General features: G+C 41.0%; 1 protein-coding gene and 2 long non-coding RNA genes across 4 annotated transcripts in view; 1 reads left to right on the forward strand and 2 right to left on the reverse strand.

The window, feature by feature from the left end:
• Positions 1 to 12131: 12131 nt before the first annotated feature.
• LOC108250084 lies at positions 12132 to 15167 on the reverse strand. The gene is made up of 3 exons (XR_001809261.3): positions 14783 to 15167; positions 13915 to 13977; positions 12132 to 13104 (listed from the first exon to the last, which is right to left on the reverse strand). It is a non-coding gene; the product is annotated as an uncharacterized LOC108250084 (long non-coding RNA).
• Positions 15168 to 15186: 19 nt separating this feature from the next.
• Positions 15187 to 20364, forward strand: part of det1 (DET1 partner of COP1 E3 ubiquitin ligase) — a 23182-nt gene continuing 18004 nt past the window's right edge. The window contains exons 1-7 of one of the 2 annotated variants that reach the window (XM_017439786.3): positions 15187 to 15392; positions 16621 to 17001; positions 17127 to 17393; positions 17462 to 17674; positions 17895 to 18118; positions 19136 to 19265; positions 19597 to 19787. In XM_017439786.3, coding sequence (XP_017295275.1) covers positions 16753 to 17001; positions 17127 to 17393; positions 17462 to 17674; positions 17895 to 18118; positions 19136 to 19265; positions 19597 to 19787 — 1274 coding nt within the window. In that variant the 5' untranslated portion in view covers positions 15187 to 15392; positions 16621 to 16752. The remainder of the gene's footprint in view (positions 15393 to 16620; positions 17002 to 17126; positions 17394 to 17461; positions 17675 to 17894; positions 18119 to 19135; positions 19266 to 19596; positions 19788 to 20364) is intronic. The other variant, XM_017439787.3, reaches the window with a different exon arrangement.
• LOC119617483 lies at positions 18359 to 20358 on the reverse strand. The gene is made up of 2 exons (XR_005233782.1): positions 20021 to 20358; positions 18359 to 19903 (listed from the first exon to the last, which is right to left on the reverse strand). It is a non-coding gene; the product is annotated as an uncharacterized LOC119617483 (long non-coding RNA).

Below are 20364 nucleotides of genomic sequence, written 5' to 3' on the forward strand. Positions count from 1 at the left end.
GTATTATAATAAATGTTGGTGGTTGTAGACGGATGTTTAAACAACCAAACAGAGTTTATTCCAATAAAAATAACGACATAAAGCTTTACAAACTATTGTTTGCATGAAGCATGGTTAGATCAATAGCTGCAGTATCTGCAACAGGTAAGATATTAGTTGTTCACACCTCTTTGGACTTCAAAAGGTCTGAAGTGTCCAATCCTCATAAAACAACGAGTGGAGGTTGTTTCCCTCTTGTTTACACGTTTCATACAAAAAACAACAAAAACAAAAACTCATTCTCATTCAGAACGTTAAGGATAAACACGAACAAACAGAAGAGGGCAGGAAGTTAAAACTCAAAATATATTTTAGGCAAGGCAGGACTGAAACCACGGGAACAAAAGGAAATAACTAGAATTTGTCAGTTTAGCAGAAAAAGGAAGCCAAAGAATAAAAATACACTCTAATGGGAAAAATTGGATCTGAAGTATCGTTTTTTTGTTTTTTTTCCTGCCCCTGGTTTCAATCTTTGCTTATTAAACCAACCAACAGGTTTAATAACGAAATAAAATGACTTCATTTCATTCATGTTTTCATACAATTCACCCTCTCTGGTAATTCATTATAAATTAAATTAATTGTTCAGCTTTGGGAATCAGTGTTTGATGCTAAAAGAAACAATAAGATTAGGAAATCTTTTCTAAAACCCAAACCGACACCTTAAAGTTTCTTCTCCGACACCTCAAGAAAGGCACACAACTCAAAATAAATGTATTTTTGTACAAAACGTTTGTTAAATTGTTTGTTGTCAAATGAATTCACTCATCCTGATTAATATGTGTTCGAACAAAAGAAAGGAACAAATTATTACCATCAGCAAGCATTAATTTATCAGAATATCCTCAGAAATACAAACCCCATTAGAGCAAAGCTAACATCACATTTCCCAGGAAGGAATTTAAATATGCTGTAACATTTGTAGAATGAAATAATAGCTAGCTGCTCTCCTGTGGGGATATCTGAGGGATGTTTCACTTTTGCACAACCTGCTGTTATATTCAGCTCTGACAAACAATGAAGCGCACATGGGAAATGAAATATAATCAAGCCTCTTATTCAGTGATTTCAGAGGCAGAAACACTCACACTGGAACAGCTGGCGGTCTTTCTCATAAACGCCATTTTTTATTTTACATCTTTTTCTCTGTGGAGCTCTGAGAGCGCCAGGTGTGAACAAAAAACCGGAGGTCGCTTCAGTCACCTGGATGTCTGCGTCTTTAAGCCCCGCCCCCTCCGTGGAAACGAATGGTTTCATATCTTCAGGTGTTCACTTTTCTTCTTATCTTCCTGCTTTATGTCCAAATCTGCAACGCAGAAAAAAACAAACATTTTGGCTTCAGTTTTGAACAAATGAGGCGATTCAGCCATCTTTATTTATTATTATTATTATTTATTTTTATTAAAGTCAGCGACTCTGCGTCAATCAAACAGCTTTTTCCACAAAGTGTCTTTTATGGTAATGATGCTTTTTATTGAAGGAAGCTGACCAGAACATTATATACATTTTTAAAAGAACAATTAAGGAAAATAAAACCTGTAAGGCTTTAACTTAAAAAGAATCTGGTTGGGTGTTTAAATGGTTTAATGACTATTTAAATATTTCTCTCAATTTCTACAATCAAAGTTGTATTTTTTCTCTCAAAGATTGTGGAAAATGTATCATGTTTGAAGAATAAACTAATAAGGAAAATTGTCTTTATATATCAATCATTGGCTGAAAAATCCCACATTAAAGATTTGGACAAATTCTCACTCCCAGGAGCAATAACTGTTGTTAAATCAGAAACCTGGTAGTTTTTTAAACCTAATTTTAAATAAAACAGCATCTCTGAGCAGGACTAAACTACACCAGATTTATATGAAACCAGGAGCAAAGATTATATCCAAAATGATACAAATGATCATTTGTACATTAATGGGAAATGATAAAGTTCTGATTCATAAATATCTGATGTGGTTTAGTTCCACTCGAGTTTCTAATCCCTCCTTTTCCTCCTGGTGTCGTATTCATTTCTGTTCCCTTGTTTAGATGAAACTCTGCTGAACCCAAACCGTTTTAATAATTGTTTTTATTTCTACATCTGGCAGCAGCTGGGCTCCGTAGCCGTCTGCCCTCCCAGGACAGATTTACTGTAAAACTCTGCTTCTGGGTTTGGAAATCAGATAATTGTCTCATCTGAAAATTAAATGTCCCAACAGGAATCTTTTATTTGGCTGGGTGACAGTTTGGTTAGAAAAACAGAATTTATGATCTCATTTATAAATACAATATTCAAAATGAAAAGGTTTGCCAACAAATTACGCTGGGCTGTTTTAAATGTCCTCATTAGTGAAGGGTGGACACCTGGGACACCACACCTTATTACTCGTTTATTGTCTGACGCTTTGTTTGTTTTTATTCCCTCCCTCTTTTTTCTAACACTTTTAGTTTCCTTCTTCTTTCTTTCTGATCTCACAGATTAATGGCTGCCGTAAATATTCAAGGAGAGACTTCTGAGTTTGCTGTAAATTAAAAGGTTTGAGTCCCCAAAGCACTCAGTAAAGCATTTATAGCCGTAAAAACCTTAAAGTTTCATTGTTTTTTTACAGGAGACCCGTCTGTGCTGATGTGTGATTGGTCAGGATTGGTGGACCACTCTCATTTTTATTCTAAGATGAGAGGAGAAACAATATTTAAGGTGGTATCTCACATTCGAAGGGTTCCCAGCGAGTCACAGAGGAGCGCAGTCCCGTCACATCTGTACAACTTTTCTCTCGAAATAATCCCAAAGTTGTCGTAGACATCAACTCATCTCAAGAGTTTTTCAAATATATTTTGACTCCTCTGACAGAAAGCACCTGAGGCAAACGTCCACACTGAGGATAAATAATAATAATACTGGCTGACACCATCACAGAGACCAATAAGCTGGTTTACACCACAGCACCAAGATCCTCGACTATAACTTCAAGCCTACAAGCAATAAGGAGCATTGTCCCCCATGGAGGAGGAGGAGGCTGGAGATGAAGATCAAGGCAACTTGGAGAGAAACCAACCAGCTGTCAGAGAAACAGAAAGGTGCATTGAGACAGGATCCACCACAGATATATCACAACTTGTCCATTCCTGAGGCTCCAGAGGCTGACAAACAGCTCCTCAAAGCTCTACTGAGGAGCTACACTCAAGAAGCAGAAGCCAGGAGAAGAAACAGGGTATTCTCCACCAGTGGTGATGGATGCAGACTGAAACATCAGGAAGAAGCTGGAGAAACACCGAGGGCTGAGAGAGGAAACAGAGAAGTTGTAGAGCAGGGGGGTCCAACCCCGGTCCTCAGGGCCACCATCCTGCAGGTTTTACTTGTTCCTCTGCTCCAACACACCTGATCGGAATCAACGGGTGATTAACAGGCTTCTGCAGAACATGAAGAGGTGATTTAACCTCTGAATCAGGTGTGTTGGAGCAGAGAAACAAGGAAAACAGAGTTGAGGCCTCAGTGGTACCAAAGGTCATCATGTGACCTCCAACAGATCCCAGGAAGAACCTCAGAGATCTCTGTCCAGAAGAGCTCAGTCCCAGGAACAGCTGAGATACTGAACAGAACCCTGAAGATCCCAGGGAGTCTGGACCAGAGTGGAACAAAGAGGTCCGGATGGAAGTTTTATATATAAAAATATAAACTGCAAGGGCTGACTGAACCCCTCTGACCTCCAAATGTGGACTTTTTCACATCCATGCTACAACGAACGCTGTTTTAGTAACCCTCTCACTGACATCACTGCATTTATCTATCATTGAAATGTGTTGTAACCATTTTTTGGGGTTCTGGGACTTTTCAGATGAAACGGCAACGTTTTTCCTCCAGGAATATAACTCAGATTGTGTTTTAAATCCGTTTATATAATCTTTTTTTGTGACTCTGGACCCGACCCCTCACTCCAGGCTCATCTAACACGCTCTTTCACAATCAGAGGTAAACGCCTGCGTGCACGTGCACACAGACATACAAATCCACACAGAGACCCTGATGTTATTAGTCAGTGTGTCCCCACCCTGGCAGATAAGAGTCCGGTAACGTGTCTGCAAAGAGTCACCTCGGCAGATGGCCCTATCAGTGTTGGGTAAACCAGCGGCCGGCGCGGCCGTGTTTGGCTTAACGGCCTATAAGTAATTCATTGTGTTCACTGAGAAGGAGCATCTGTCGACCCCCTGGCCCCTGGAGACGCACATGTACACACACAGTTATGCATAGATAAACATACTTACATGAGTGTTTGCACAAATGCAGGTACACACACACACACACACACAGGGCTTTGAAACTCATTTGTAGTGGACTGTGCAGGTGGCTGCAGAATAGGGAGAGGCCTTTGTTCCATGTGACCACCTCTGATCAGATAACCTCCACTGATCTTAGTTAATACTCCCTAAAACTCATTTACCTGCAAACGTGAAGGCAGGTCTGAAAAGAGAGGAGAGCTGATGAAGGAGGGAGAGGAAGAAAAAAAAAACAGCCCTGCAGCTGCAGCTCAACAGGAGCTCCACGTCTAAAATATCCAAACGCCGGATTTATATTTTCCTTTCAAACTAATGGCTCGATCAGTTTATGCCGTCTGCGTCTTTATTGAATAAACTCTTGTACGATCACACCTTCCTTTCATGTTATGTCGTCTCAGCCTGTAAACAATTTAACACCTCAACACAATTACAGTAATGACATGCAAAAGCTATTCTTTCTGACACAAACATCAACCTGGATTACATTTCTTTATTCATAAGCATGGCTGATAATACTTGCTGCACACCGAGTCATCATGAGGGAACACGGTGATGATTTTACAAATTAAATTTCATTTAAATACTTTTTTCAGTTAAAGTAAGTCAATTTTATTTTCATGGCACTTTCAAAAACTACAGTTTGAAAGTGCTTCAGAGAAGAAGCAGACTGAGAGAATCGGGTAAAAACAATAAAAACTGGCAACACGTAGGAGTCACCTTCCACCCAGCAGGAGAAATCTGGGCGTTCGGTTCCAGAAAGGCGGATTCTTTTGAGTTTCTAAACTTCAAGTTAAGATCGTAGAAACAAAAATCTATCATCAGTGGAGCTCCGATTCATCGATTGTGAGCATTTAAACAGAGGATAATAATTAGATTTTTTTAGCACTGAGTCAAATAATTAAAGAAACTAAAAGGACCACATTCTTTTTAAAAATAGTCCGAATGTCAGCCTAGAATCTCAAAACCATAAATTGATTTTCTAACTAATCATTCAGATTACAGAAAATGCTTAAATAAAACAAATAAATGTCTGGTGTCAAGTTTATATTTGAAATGATGCTTTAATTTAATTTACCTTCATTTATGAGCTCGTTTTCTACTTCCTGTTTCCTGTCTGCATGACCTCCATCAGAGGTCTTCCTGCAGCGCCTCCTGAAGAACAAAGAAGGAAATTCTGTGTTTGGACCTCAGAACCAGGATTTCTGTTCCTGGAGCTCCGGTCGAGGTCGGGGAACGTTTTCAATTCAATGTGGGGAATAAAGAAGCCCAAAATAAAAGTGACATTTTTTTTGTCTTTATTCAGCAAATTAAGTTTAGTGATTCTATGTCGGCGTGACGGACAGACTTTGTTCAGGTGTTGCAGAGATGAACCGTTCAAACAATAATATCTGAGGATGACAGAGAGCTTCTCTCATGAAGTGATTCTGCTTCGATCAAACTGAAAACAGCTGCTTCCGTCTGTTACCGTGGTGACAGATAGAGTTTCACTTCGCTGTCTTTCCTTAAAGTCAGGATTAGTGAATCCAGAGTTTTCCTTCACCCTGCTTCCTGAACTCCACCCTAACTGGACCGATTGTAGTTTGTCTCCAATCAGTCCCAGTTTAGTTTCATCGGTCGTCAAACGCTCCTAAAGTTGCCTCCCGCACTTTCTGACCCACGGAAACTGAACTGAGGCGGGTTCGAGACGCCCGGCGGCGGATCTGAGGCCATTTTGTGGGGTTTTTAAAATTCCTTTGACAGCAGAGCGAGCTCACGAACGTTCGACTCGTCGTGAAAACGTCCTGGCGAGCAGCTCTGAGAGAAACCGGGGAGGCTACACCGGAGCAGCTGGAGATCAGGTCCTGATGGAGAAGCTTCCTGCGGTCAGAAACTCTTTGGAGAACATCTCCCCGCTTCAAATGTTTTCATGTTTTTAATGATCACCAGTTAGCATCTGATCAATTACGACTTAAATTAAAAAAAGTCAAACCTGGAGCGACAGGAGAGCTGATCCAACCAGGAAACAGAGTCAAAGTTTAGACATTTCTGTGTCAGAAACTCCTGATTTTTCCAACAAGCCGTGGAAACATTTTATTTGAAATTAGACGGAAGGCGGCGCGGCTGCTTCCTCAGCCACAGGAAAACTTTCTGCCGCCTGTTTGTCAATCACAGAACCCGCAAAATAAAACGCTAAATTTTAAACAGCAGCTGCTGCCGTGTAATGCACGAGGCGAGGAGGACAGATGGAGGGCGGGACATTATATACTGTAACGTGCAACGGTACTCGCTTTTCAAAGTTAACGATCCAACATGTCAGAGTTACTTCTACAAATACCAGGTCCAAATACTGCCAGGGGCTGATGGACGTGTTCTTAAAGCGCGGTTGTTTCCTTCAGCTATCACTCTGCCAAAGGAATAATAACAGAAAAGTGGCCATCACTCTGCTTTTGAGCTCACACTGTCAAATGGCAGAAATTACAGGCCTGCTTTGGCTCAGGCTGTTGAGCCTCGGCTGTAATGTGTACCGCTGCTCAGTCCCCCACCAAGGCCATTCGCCCCTGACTGAATTGGGAAAGTGAGAGGGTAGCGAGGCAAGTTCAGGTGACCTCTTTCAAAGCCCTTCCTTTAAGCATGATCTCTTTTACTTTTTTGGGGGAGAAATGGTCAAATAATTGTGTCCCTGACTTCTCATCCTGTGCAGCTCGCCTCAGTTTGACCCTGCAGGGAGAAATGGCCAAATCCTGACGTCCGTTCTGCACACGAACCCGCAGAGATCCAGTCATCGGCGCCGGAGCCCCTACTTTCATTCCCATTATGCTAAAACCTGGAAACCCACGAGGGGGTCAGTGGCAGACAAACGCGCTGCGAGAACTGGGACGAGTGGCTGAGGAAATTATAAGTGTAATTGTGAAACTGTAATTTTCGGCCATTTGCAGGGATCAAGATGAAGATAATTGGAAATGTTCAACAACGTCTTATGCATAAAGAACCCCCCCCCAGCTGCATTTTACCTATAGTATGTCCCGCACCCTCCTTCCTGCTAGCGCACTTCTAAAATTATGCTTCACTTGAAGAAAATTGAAATTTAAAATGTGGAACATTTAGCAGGAGGGTTCCCTTCGAAGCAATTATCCCGGAGAAAGAAAACCCGACGTATATATGTGTCTCCCCGAGGCTGGGCAGAAAACCAAATAACAGAAGGTTGGAGAGAATGTAGATGATTAATTAAGAGACGGGAAAATTAATTATGCTTCACTGGAAGAAAAAAAATTAAAACGTACAGATGTTTTTTTTTAATCAATCAGCGGAGAGATTTTACACCTTGAGATGTGACGGCTAATCTGAGGAATGATGTCAAAACAAAATGTTCAGACGGGGAAGTTTCAGTTTTTCTCACCTGCCACCGAAGAAGAAAAGCCAATTAGGCTTTTTCCCTGTGTGTGGGTTCATTTCTCCGTCTGTTAGCAAAATATCTGGAGACCCGCTGGACGGACTTTAATGAAACCTTCAGAAAACAATCTCTGGGTTGAGATCTACGTCTGATTGACTTTTGGAGCCAACCCAGTTCAACATGGCTGCCACAGGTAAGCTGATTTGGTCTGTTTTACAGATAATGAGCTACAGTCAGGTGTGGTAGTAGCTGAGAGGCACCCCAACACATCCTCCGAGGGCTAACACAACAATACCACGAGTAACAATAATTACAGTTTGAAGAACTGAAACATGCAATAATCTGGATTTTGTGTAATATTACTGATTTAACTGCAGACTGTGGGTCTCCTCTTGTTTTATCTTTATTTGTCTGCAGACTGTGGGTCTCCTCTTGTTTTATCTTTATTTGTCTGCAGACTGTGGGTCTCCTCTTGTTTTATCTTTATTTGTCTGCAGACTGTGGGTCTCCTCTTGTTTTATCTTTATTTGTCTATCTATATCTATATAGGCGGCGGGCGACGTGCATTCCTACAGGAAGGCTGTGGCTTTAATTCCCCTCTGGATGTTTTATCTGAAAGGCCTGGATTTATTCTGCTTAATGTGGCTTTTATCAGCCTGGAGCGATCCTTCTGAACACACCTACGCAGTCAGCCGACGTACAAAGGCTGGATTAGGAGACATTATACATCAGCGCGCTCTATAATTTATTTGATTGTGTCTCATTCACAGGTGTGTTGGTGTCATTGTGTGGTTTTTACAGAGCGCCACGGAAAGTCAACTTCTTCCCTTTGTTCCGTGTGTTCTTTAAGTGAAATGTTTTAATCGCATCGTTAGGGGACTATTCCTGGAAATGATGATGATGAGAGCGTCTTTTAGGTCGGAGAACTGAATAAAGTCCAGATATCACAGGGGACATAAATAAATTAATAATAATAATAATCATGAGAATTAAAAGCTTTGTTTTACCTGAAGGAATGCATATCGCCCGCTGCCCTTCATGCCAGAGTTAGAGATAAAAATCATCTATTGTTGAGAAATATCAGAGTTCTGCTTGTTTTGGTCGAACAAACTCGTAAAATATTAGAAAATGTCTCCCTCAGAGTTTGTGTTGTTAATGACTCTCAGCTACTACCACACCAAACGTTAGCTCGTTACCTGCAACAGCTGTGGCAGCCATCTTGTTTTAGATGGACCCCTGACGTCCATCAGTTGTAGACGTACGTCCAGCGTTTCTGGGAAATCCGTCCAGTGGGTCATGGGATATTTTGCTAACAGACAGACAGGCTGGACTCCAGCAGTTAATGCTATTACTTTAAACAAATTAATGCAATTAATACCACTTATGTGTTGAATGAGTCTCAGCTACAAACGCTCCAAGTAATAATAATAATAATAATAATAATAATAATAATAATAATAATAATAATAATAATAATAATAATAATAATAATGCTTGGAGCCTCACAAGCCTGATGATAAGAGGATAAAAAACATATTTGAACATCAGGGTTTATACACAGCATTTGTTATTATTTACCGTAAATCAGGTTTTTATGGTCAGACGTTCAGTAAGTTTGTTTAATAAACTTTAAAAGTTGTTTCTTTGAAATTCTGTCAGTTTTATTTATTTCTTTATCTGTTTTTTTTTGTCTCAGATTAACTGAAATAATCTCCTTGTTTGAATCTTTTAATGAAGTTTTGTTTGGCGTGTAAGATGAGCGATGTGCATTACTATTATTATTATTATTATTATTATTATTATTATTATTATTATTATTATTATTATTATTATTATTATTAGGTGCATTTATTTTAGTTTTTGAACATCCAGATCACAGTTCTGAGAATTTAAGGATTAATTTTGTTTTTGCAGCTGAAACCTGAAAAAAAACAAACTCTAATAATAAGAAATTTTGCTTTTTTTAAAAATGCATCTCAGAGAAAAATAATTTGCCTAATCAGCTTCAGTTCCAAGCTGTTTCACAAATAATTAAATTTAAAAACTAAACCTTTAATTGAATCTTATTTTAAGATTTCAGCAGAATCTTTTTATTCTTAATGATGCATTAAGATAATACGCTGCTTTTTTATTATTTCACATGTAAAACTCAAAGCAGACTTTGCTTCATGTTAAAAAATATTTCCACTTTTTTAAAGCTACATTTGTTCCATAAATGTGTTTTATTTCCATCTCTGCTGAAAGCTGCAGAAGAGACCTGAAGAAAAGTGTTAATCAGATGAAATGAGGAGCTCCCTGCAGGGTTTTAATCCAGTAAAGAAGTTAATAGATCTTGATTTACTTTAAATGTCAAGAAAAATAATCTGCTTCCCTGTCTGTGATTAATGAAGGAGATTTATTGCAGCTCAGGTGAAACTCTGGAAACAAAAAGGATTTTATTTCTGCTGATTGACACAAACTGTGCCCAACTTTTATAAAAATCTTTTTGTTTTTCTGCCTTTTTTAATTTTGCATAAATAATCTCCCTTTTTGCTGTGATTGTTGGATGCTTCTAACGTTAACTGTTTTTTTGCAGATATAAAGTTTATTATTTCTTATTTTCACCCATAAATACTGTTGGATTTGGGGATTTTTAAGTCCAGATTTGGATGAAGATGAGTTTCACATCTGGAAATAAGAAGCAACAGGAATGAAAATGGCTGCAGGACCAGCCTCTCAGTGACGGTGAATAAAACCTCATTAAACTTATTTTTTTTTGTTTTTTGTTGTAAATGAAGCAGCACTGACACACGTTGGAAGTCTGCAGGAGGTCGGCTGTAAACGTCGAGGAGATTTCTCCTCCGGAATGTCTGGAATATTTCAGGGCTCGGCTGCCGGAGTGAAAATGTCTTCGGATGGTTGGACTTTGTTGACCTCTCGCTGACAGAGTTTCTCTACAATAATTACTGCCTCCTGAAACCCTACAGATCTGAATGAAACTGTTTTGTTTTATTAAGATTTGCAGAAACATCTCACATCCAACCGGTTCGATTAATGAATATATCGAAGATCGCTCTTGTGTGTCTTCATATGTTGTGTTTGAAACACTGTGAGGCTGCTAATGGAGCTGAAAAAGAGTCTAATTGCCTTGTTTATTAAACACAGAATAAGCTCCTCAAAACAGCCATTTCTGCTAATTAACTGACCTCCAGAGAGATCCACAAACACATTTAACACATTTAACTCAAAATAAAAGAGGCTTCTGTGGCTTCATGAACCCTGGACCTCTTCTGGTTTTGGTCCTCTCATGAAGTGTGTGTGTTAAAGAAACACACAATTTATAAAAAAGGAGAAAAACCTGCACGTGGCCTCACCTTTATCTCTTATTTCACTTCTCTCTCCGTCCAGCAGCGCCGAGCCGAAGAGGCTGCAGCCAACCGGTCGGCCATAATGCATTTGTGATCACAGTAATTTCTCAGGAAAAAAGCAGAAATCATCCACTGTCACAAAAGACATGAAAAGTTCAGGTGCATACAGATTGGAAAGTTGCAGTCTTAAAATGTCCCATTGCACTCTGAAATTACGCTGGATCGAAAAGTTAAAAGCTTTTGTTAAATGCCAAACACAACTGTCTGAGATGAAAAGATGGGGGAAAAGGTAAAACAATGGATTTCTATTTGCTCCCCAAGCTTACAATAACCTTTTCTAAGTGCCTTTTTTGTATAGGAGCTTTAGCAAGCTGGTGAATTTACCCTATACTCTGCATCCAGATGTCCTTTAATGCAGATGCTCTTTTAAATAAATCCTCGTTGTTATAATGATGATAATAATAGCAGCTGCGTTCGATGGCACTCCAAAACACCAAGCCCCCTTTTTTCCCCCCTTTAAAGTTTCACATGAGGCTTTTCCTGCATGTCTTTATGAGCTTTCTTTTCTTCTGACTTTTGAAAGGGAACAATTTAAAGTTTTCCAGCATCTCCATTTTGGTGAAGGGTGGCAGGGCTGAGAGCGTGCAGTCAAGAGCGAAATGTGTTTCACCTGCAGAAGAGATGTGAACAGGGCAGGAAGAATAGGCCGCGTGCATTTTGGGGCTGTAAAAAGCTCTGAAGGATGGAAAAAATAATCTTAGATAAGGACTGTGTCTTCTGGAAGAAAGACTAAAAAGTGTGTAAAACACTCAGATGTAACTCTTCTCTACTTCGTGGGCTGATGCTAAAAGCTGAGGCGAGCGTCCAGTGTGGTGAGCGCTTTATTAGAGGGAAAATAACAGAAGAACAACCCGAGGATAGTGCATAGTTTCTACTCTGAATTACTCCTGTGTGGGTTATTGTTGCAGAGCACAAACACTCCAACACGTGCACGCACGTGCAATTTGAAGGCTCAGGCTGGACGCATGAACATCACGAAGCATTACATAAAGACACACATCCACATCTCAAAGCAAAGGTTTAATCAGCCGGAGCTGAAAAGGAAAATGCCATTAGATTTTAAAGTGGATAATTTCACATTCTTCTCTCTATTCATTTCTTCATTTTTCTTTTCAAGCTACCCTTTTATGCTTGATACATGTGCTTTTATGGAAAATTACGACATTTAATCCAGAGTCTTTGGTCAGAGATAATTGCACAAAGAACCATTAGCAGTCTTCCAAGACCGATGTACTCTGAGCATTTTTCTTTTTTCTTTTTACAATGCTGTTCTCCGTCTGTGAGAACATGCTTCATGGAAGGAGGATAATCATAATTTAATTATCTGTCATTGTGGGGAGCAAAACGCAGGTCACCTTGGGTTCACATATGCTGCACGCTGTTATAAACAAATCAATTAAACAAATTACGCTAAACAAACCAGACTGTTATACACACTGTATGTACAGTAGCCAAAAGGTCTGTTGTTGTTATTATTTTCTTTTCCTGACAATTTACTCAAAGCAATTATAATCATATTCAAAGTTTGCTGGGGCACTTGTGCTCCTCACCTGTGAACCCACCCACTGATCGGTAAATTGGCACCTCAGTGAGATCAGCAGGTGAACATTTGCCCCAAATTTTGGCCACAATAAAGCTTTACTCAAAATCAGCCTCACGGCAATTACCCACTTGCTTTCAGTAAACCAGAGCTCTGGGATCCCTGGTTGTTCAGAACCTATTAGTTTGGGGCCACAGATCATATTTAATTGTCGTTCTTTATTTTAATAATAAACATGAAATATAATATCCTCAAATTAATTCAGGTTATTGGTTTTAATACGTGCATGGTAGGTTAACTGGTGACTCTAAAATTGTGTGTGAGAGCGTGAACGGTTGTCTCGTTTGTCTCTACGTGTCCCTGATGGACTCAGACCTGTCCAGGGTGTCCCCCGCCTCTCGCAGTGATTGCTGGAGATAAACATCAGCTCCCCGCGATGCAGAGAGGAGAAGCGGGGAAAGAAAATGGATGCAGCTGTGTTGGAGCAAACTCTGAAATCAAACATAAAAAGGATGTCCTGAACTTCATCAAACAGTACAGTTTGATATTTAATTCACTCAGTGTAATATGCACCGATGTGTCAAAGGTTTGAGAATTCCCAAATGGTTCTTCTGTGGACAGGGGCACCACTCAGGGGAGGCCAGGGGGGGCAGTGCCCACCCCTAAAAATGGGTCCCACTGGCCCCCCTTTGACCAGACAGTCTTATATAAATACATGGGACCAGTAGAACCTCATAATCATAAAAAACATGATTTTTGAACAGTTAGCAGTTAAGAATATAAGTAAAAACCTGCATGTTGGGCTGCCTTCAGACCCAGGCCTCCCTTAAAAAGAGCTCTGTGATCTCAGTTAGATAAAGGTTATTAAATCAAAGCTACTCTCCCTGAATAATGACAGCAGGTTTAAAATTAACAGAATAAAATACTGAGTCCTCAGATTAGGATAAGGGTCAGATTAGGGTCTCAGGGGGTTAAATGCATAATATTTCTTTAAAAATATAAATGTAGGAGACTGCTGCATTTTTCAGCCTTTATATGAAGACGTAACGAAACGTCTGAAATTCGGTTCTGGTTTTTAGTTTTGGTGCCACCCCAGGATTACCAGTGGCCCCCATCTGGACCCCCTTTGAAAACTGTAGGCGCCCCCGCCTTTTTTAAGCTTGATGACAGAATTAAGTTCAGGCATTTCACTGAATTCGCTGCCATACATGAAGTCAGAGCGCAGCCGAGGTGCAGCTGATAGTTTATCAGAGTGTGGCTAAACTTTTAGTTTTACAAAACTAATCTTCAGTGACACTTACCTTCTGATTGTTGCTGCTTTTCTCCCTCGATCTGACTGTTTCTGTCCTGGATGTTGTTCTCTTCTGCAGCACACAGTAAATTAAAATTAATAAACCATCAGAGGCTTCACCTGGAACCATCAGTAAACTCAGGAACACACTAACCATCAGTTTTACTTCACTGCTGAACAGCATTTGTTGTAATTCTGACATTAGGCAAACTATTGTTATTATTTTACAACATTTACATAGAAGTTACCAACATTTCACATCTATGTGTTTCTGTTTTAACATAAATGTTAAATTCCAGCTTTTATTTAACTTTTATATAAATTAATTAGTGATAGATTTAATGTTATACCCTTCATCGGTGTCCTAAATTACCACGCAGTGTTTGGTAGTTTAGGGTGACAATAAAATGTAGTAATTTAAAAATATAAACCTAACTATATAACCACAATAAAGTCTTTGTTTTTCACTTTAATTAAATGACATCTGCTGTAATTTTTAATTCTTTTACGCTGTCTTTTTATGACTACTTTTATGTAGTTATTTATTATTTATTTGTACTCTTTAATGCAAACGTACTGAGGCCTGTAATGCTGAGTTTCATTCCTAATTTTTTTTTAAATGACAAAGCATGTTAGTTTTGATGCATTATTACATCATATTTGTATCTCATTAATGTTTACAGTCCATTAGTGACACAAATTTAAATTAAATATCCACCTGACCTAAAATTTTATTTCTTTACGTGACATTTTACAAACAGCTCCAGGAGACTCAGATCTGTAGGAGAAGTGATGCAGTTTCTATCGGGCCTGAAAATATTCACTTTAGTTTTATTCTCATCAGAATTTAGAAAGTCTGAGGCTATCCAAGCTTTTACCTCTGAACAATCGCTTCAGCTGAAGGTAGATCTGAGTGTTGTCAGTGTAGGAATGAAACAAGATGTTCAGGTTTCTAAAGCAGGAGCCTAAGGGGAGGATGTAGATGGAACAAAAAAAAAACAAAGAAAGAAGGGAAGTTCGACAAGAGAACAAGAAAACATAACATTGTTCCAACTTTCATTTATTTTACAAGTTGTTTAAAATTTGGTGACCCTCTCACTCTCACCTGTAAACCTATTTTTAGATTATTTACCTGGAGTCATTTTAAGTTTATTTACCTGGTGTCCTCCTGCCTGAGCGCCCGGAGGCTGCAGTACCGTTTTCGGCCTGAGCGGGAGGCGGTGGCGCTGTTTGGAAACGCGGCGCTTTATTTTTTTTCTTCCGCGTTTCCTCCTCGCTTCCTTAACAACAAACCGATCCGCGGGTCCAGACCCAAAGCGCTCGTCTGACCTAGTATAGCCAACTTTTCCGGTTATTTTTGGACTTAACTGAGTAAATGAAGCCGAATGTTTAAGTTTAATAATTGAATCCACGAGCTGAGGACGGAAGTGGAGTCGATGTTTTCAGCTCTGTTTGGGGACAGAAAACTTCAGATAAATCCAGCTGCAGGTTAGTAGTTATTAGCTTAATGTGTCAAATATCAACCTATCTAATAATGTTAAAGGCTGTTTATAGATTAGTTATCAAATCGTCCGTGTTTAGACCAGAAAGAGCTCCGACTGAATCTCAGATGATAAATAAAAAGTATTTTTTTTAAGCTGTAGATGTTCATGTGCTAGCTTAAATTATCTACACTGCCAAACAACCACATCTATTTCCTAATGTCTTCATCACGAAGTATGGGAAATATGAGTAATCACTTCTTTATTTACTCTGAATACTAATTACAGTCTGACCGTCCCTTAACAAACTTAAATTAGATTTCAAAATGACACTGTGTGCTGAAAAAAACAAGATTTCAGAGTTTCAGTTTTGTTTTTCTGTAAGATATTTATAGATTATCTGAGAGTTAAACCGCTGTGTGAAACACTCTTGGGTAAAGTCCTTTAAAAAAATCAAACAACTTAAAATTAATTATTAAATGACAGGATCTTAATTCCAAGTTTTAGTTAAAGTGTTGAAAGAAGGTGCAAGCCCAATTCTGAGGAAGTTGGGTTGATGTGTAAAATGTAAACAAAGACTAACTGCAACAAAATGAAAATCTCATGAACTTATATTGTTTTTAACAGTAGAAGACAGTAAACTTAACAAACTTATCTGATGGCAGCAACATGTCTGTTTAAAGATGTTCCAGATGTTTCCCTCTGTGCAGCATCTCCTCTTCTTCTCCCCGTCAGTCTGTAAACATCTGGACCTGAGATTGTCCCATTCTGTCTGTTGTTCTAAAACCTGGACTAATGCACCCCCATACCATCAGAGAGGCAGGCTGACCTCAGAACAGTTCTCCTCTTTGATCCAGAGGAGACACATCTGTTCACATCTGGCTTGTTCTTTGCCTGATAGAGCTTTAAGCAGCGTTTGTGGACGGCACGGTGAACTGTGTTTACAGACAGTGTTCCTGAGCCTTGACCTTTGACCTCAGAGGTTTCTTCAGTTTCTTCAGATCTGTTGATGATATCATGAACTAAGTCAGCGTGGCCCTCTGGAAACTAATTGTTGCCCAGCCCTGCTGTAGAGTCTTCTGTAGGCCTATGGTCTGGACTCTTTGGTGGTTCAGCCATGTTTGAAAATGAGTTCAAGGTTTCTGAGTTTGTTTTTTTACAACTTGAGTGACAGTAAAACATGCCCAGCTGCAAACGGTGCTGTAAACTGAGTTTGTTTGGTCTGTTTCATCCAGAACACGGAGAAACGTTTCACAGCAACAGAGATGCCAGCTCCATCTGTCATCTTTCAGGTACGAGGACCGTGATGAGTCGTTTGTTTTTCCTCGTCACCCTTCTGTCTCACCCACTGAGGAACGTCTGAAACGATGGACGAGGACACCCCAACCTTAAAGCCCAGGCGCATCCAGAATCAGAACGTGGTCCATCGTCTCGAGAGGCGAAGGATCTGCTCTGGTCGACCTGGAGCTCACTGGTACCGAGTTCGCTGCTTCCACCAGAACCTCTTCCCTAACTTCACTGTGGTCAACGTGGAGAAGCCGCCTTGCTTTCTCAGGAAGTTCTCACCAGACGGACGCTACTTCATCGCCTTCTCTTCGGACCAGACGTCCCTGGAGGTGAGAACGTTTTCATCTACACGCCATTCTGAAACACAGAATATTATCGGATTTTTCATTTCTCAGCTGAAACAGATGAAGGTCATTTTATCAAAAACCCATCCGGTGTGAAACTCCTCCCTCAGATCTATGAATACCAAGGCTGTCAGGCGGCTCAGGACCTGCTGAGGGGACAGGAAGGAGAGACTCTTTCCACCGCCAACGACCAGCGCTGCCTCAACATCCGAGGCCGCCTGTTTGAGCGGTTCTTCTCTCTGCTCAGTGTGACGAACGTGGCGTCAAACGGAGAACACCTGAACCGGGAGTGCAGCCTCTTCACAGACGACTGTCGCTACGTCATCGTGGGCTCAGCTGTTTACGTCCCAGAGGAGCCGCCGCCGTACTTCTTCGAGGTAACGGCTCCGACTTCGCCGACTTGACTTCTCTGTGTTCTCTCTGCTCATTTTTAGTTTCCCACCAGGTGTATCGCAACAACGAGTCGGTGACTCCGAACCCCCGCTCTCCTCTAGAAGACTACTCTCTGCACATCATCGACCTGTACACTGGCAGGCTGGTCGACACCCGGTCCTTCAAGTGTGACAAGATCATTCTGTCGCACAACCAAGGCCTCTACCTCTACAGGAACATCCTGGCTGTGCTGTCAGTGCAGCAGCAGACCATCCATGTGTTCCAGGTGTGCATCTTTATTCATTTAAATACCCACAATCCTTTAGTTTAGTGGGGTTAAACTCATGCAGATGGATTCCTAAGTAAAATAGTTTCCACATACATAATAAAAAGCTGAATTTTTGTTTTCCATTTTTAACTATACAAAGTCTGAAAATGAAAATTCTACCTCTCTAAAAGAAAGAGCGAATCTTCAGGCACCATCTTTGTTTGTTTTTCTCTCTCAGGTGACTCCGGACGGAACGTTTCTGGACGTGAGGACGATCGGTCGCTTCTGTTACGAGGACGACCTCCTGACCCTCTCAGCTGTTTACACTGAAACTCAGGCAGAGAGCCAGCCTGGCTTTCCTCGCCTGTACACCGACAAAATCATCAACTCTCTGAAGCACAGGCTGCTGGTCTACCTGTGGAGGAGAGTGGAGCAGGACGGCAGCGCCACGGCAAAGAGGAGGTTTTACTGCTGCTTTTATCCTTTCCTGCTGATCTTTATTCATTTAAAAGTTTTCTGTCTCTGGCAATTTAAAAGTCTAAAGAAAGCAACAGCAGATGATCAAGTTTTACCATTTTTAATTATATATCTGATATATTGTGCAGCCCTGGAAATACTAGTTTCAATCTGAGGCCCCTGCACATAGGAGGCTGTATGCTTTGTGCACGCGGTGGTTGTAGAGCGTGTTTTTCCAGCCGCACGTACACGTGTCTGTCGGGTCGTCAAAGAAAAGCCCCGGCCAAATGGAGATTTTCGGCTCTTTCGGCAGCAGCTTCTGTCCAAAGACTGAGTGGAGAGCGCTGCGGCCGCTGCGACAAATATCTTAAAAATAAAAACCAAATTAGTCCTGCAGAGTGATGGACTCGCTGTAAATGCTGATTCACTGAGGTGGCCGACAGAGCAGCCCTGTGCCGGGCAGCTGATGGAGCAAAGGATGCCACTTCCTGTGTGAAGGGGCCTTTAGGTGCAGTCGGAAACGGGAGCACTCCTCATCTTTTATTTGAAGTTGGAAGCCATGTTATATAAATGATAAACTATGGAATTGTGCTGCATTCAGGGACAACTGGAGGCTCGGTTTGAAATCATTTTTGTCAGAGTCCATATTTTCTTCTGTCCTCTAAAAACGCAGCTTACAGAGTGAGCAGGATACGTTTCTTCTGTCATTTTTAAATCCAGAAGATTCTTTTTTTTACATGAAGTAAATTATTGTTGAAGAGCGTTTAATAATAAAAGCAAAACTGAAGGAAGCCGAAAGGATTCCAACCTTCTGCTCCTGAGGTCCATCTCAGTTCAGGCCAGAGTAAGAAGAAGAACCTCTGCTTTCTTCTGTCGTCTTCACTTGAGTCAGATTTTAATGAAACCTCAGTCAGTTTGTTTCAGCTTTAACGTAACGGGACTTTTCATGAATGAAGTCTTTCTCCACATTCATTAAACCCACCTGTAGAGACATTCAGATCTTTTATTTGTTTTGTTCGTCAGGTTCTTCCAGTTTTTCGATCAGCTCAGGAGGTTGAGGATGTGGAAGATGCAGCTGTTGGACGAGCATCACCTCTTCATTAAATACACCAGCGAAGACGTGGTCACGCTCCGAGTCACCGACCCGTCGCAGGTAGAACACACACACACACACAGATCTGTCAGTGTGAATTCCTCCCTCTGTGCTCTTTTGTTCCGCTCCCCTGGTTTTCTCCGTCCGTCTTTTGTCGTTTTCGCTGTTCAACATGAATTCCTCCTTCAGGTCTCCGAGGACACTTTTGTCCTGCAGATTCTGTTCAGTCCTGTGATTTATTTATGATGACAAAGACAGATCTAATTAATGCTCAGGTTTTTAGAGGATATGTCACGTCCTTACATTTGACCAGAAAGCTCCACAATGGTTGTTGCTCCACCTCATTAAAGAATGAAAAGAAAGAAATCTCCTTCCTCTTTGCTTCTCTCAGCCGTCCTTCTTCGTCGTCTACAACATGGTGTCCACCGAGGTGCTGGCCGTCTTTGAGAACACCTCAGATCAGCTGCTGGAGCTCTTTGAGAACTTCTGCGACCTGTTCAGGAATGCCACCCTGCACAGCCAGGCGGTCCAGTTCCCCTGCTCGGCGTCATCAAACAACTACGCACGGCAGGTCCAAAGAAGGTAACCCGCCCGCCGCCGGACTGACAAACTGGCAGAAACTTTGGTTTTTAACTGAAAAGGTGTGTTTGACGTGGTGCAGCCGAACATTACAGAGGATTTAATTGTGTTGGAGTCGCCTGCAGGAGAAAAGACGAGAGGGAAGGAGTTTCAGGTCGTAATCTGGGTGTTGAAGAGGCATTAGGGCGGTTAGAGCAGCTAAAGGAGCTCTGATTGAATTTGGCGGTTTGACTCACCGGTGTTGGTGACGAAACCCTGCGTGGAGGACGAGGAGGACAGGGACAGTTTGAGCCAGGAAGACAGCACTGAATTGGATTTCAGGGTGGTGCAAATTGATGCCAGAGAGGAGAGAGACTGAGTAAGTCAGGAGAAGGACGCAAGAAAGACGAGAAAGACAGGAGGGGAGGACATCTGAAACATGAGGACAGAGACGGGAGAGAGGACATCTGAAACATGAGGACAGAGACAGGAGAGAAGACATCTGAAACATGAGGACAGAGACAGGAGAGAAGACATCTGAAACATGAGGACAGAGACAGGAGGGGAGGACATCTGAAACATGAGGACAGAGACAGGAGAG

This window comes from Kryptolebias marmoratus, linkage group LG11 (assembly GCF_001649575.2).
Source record: "Kryptolebias marmoratus isolate JLee-2015 linkage group LG11, ASM164957v2, whole genome shotgun sequence".
Lineage (NCBI taxonomy): Eukaryota > Metazoa > Chordata > Actinopteri > Cyprinodontiformes > Rivulidae > Kryptolebias > Kryptolebias marmoratus.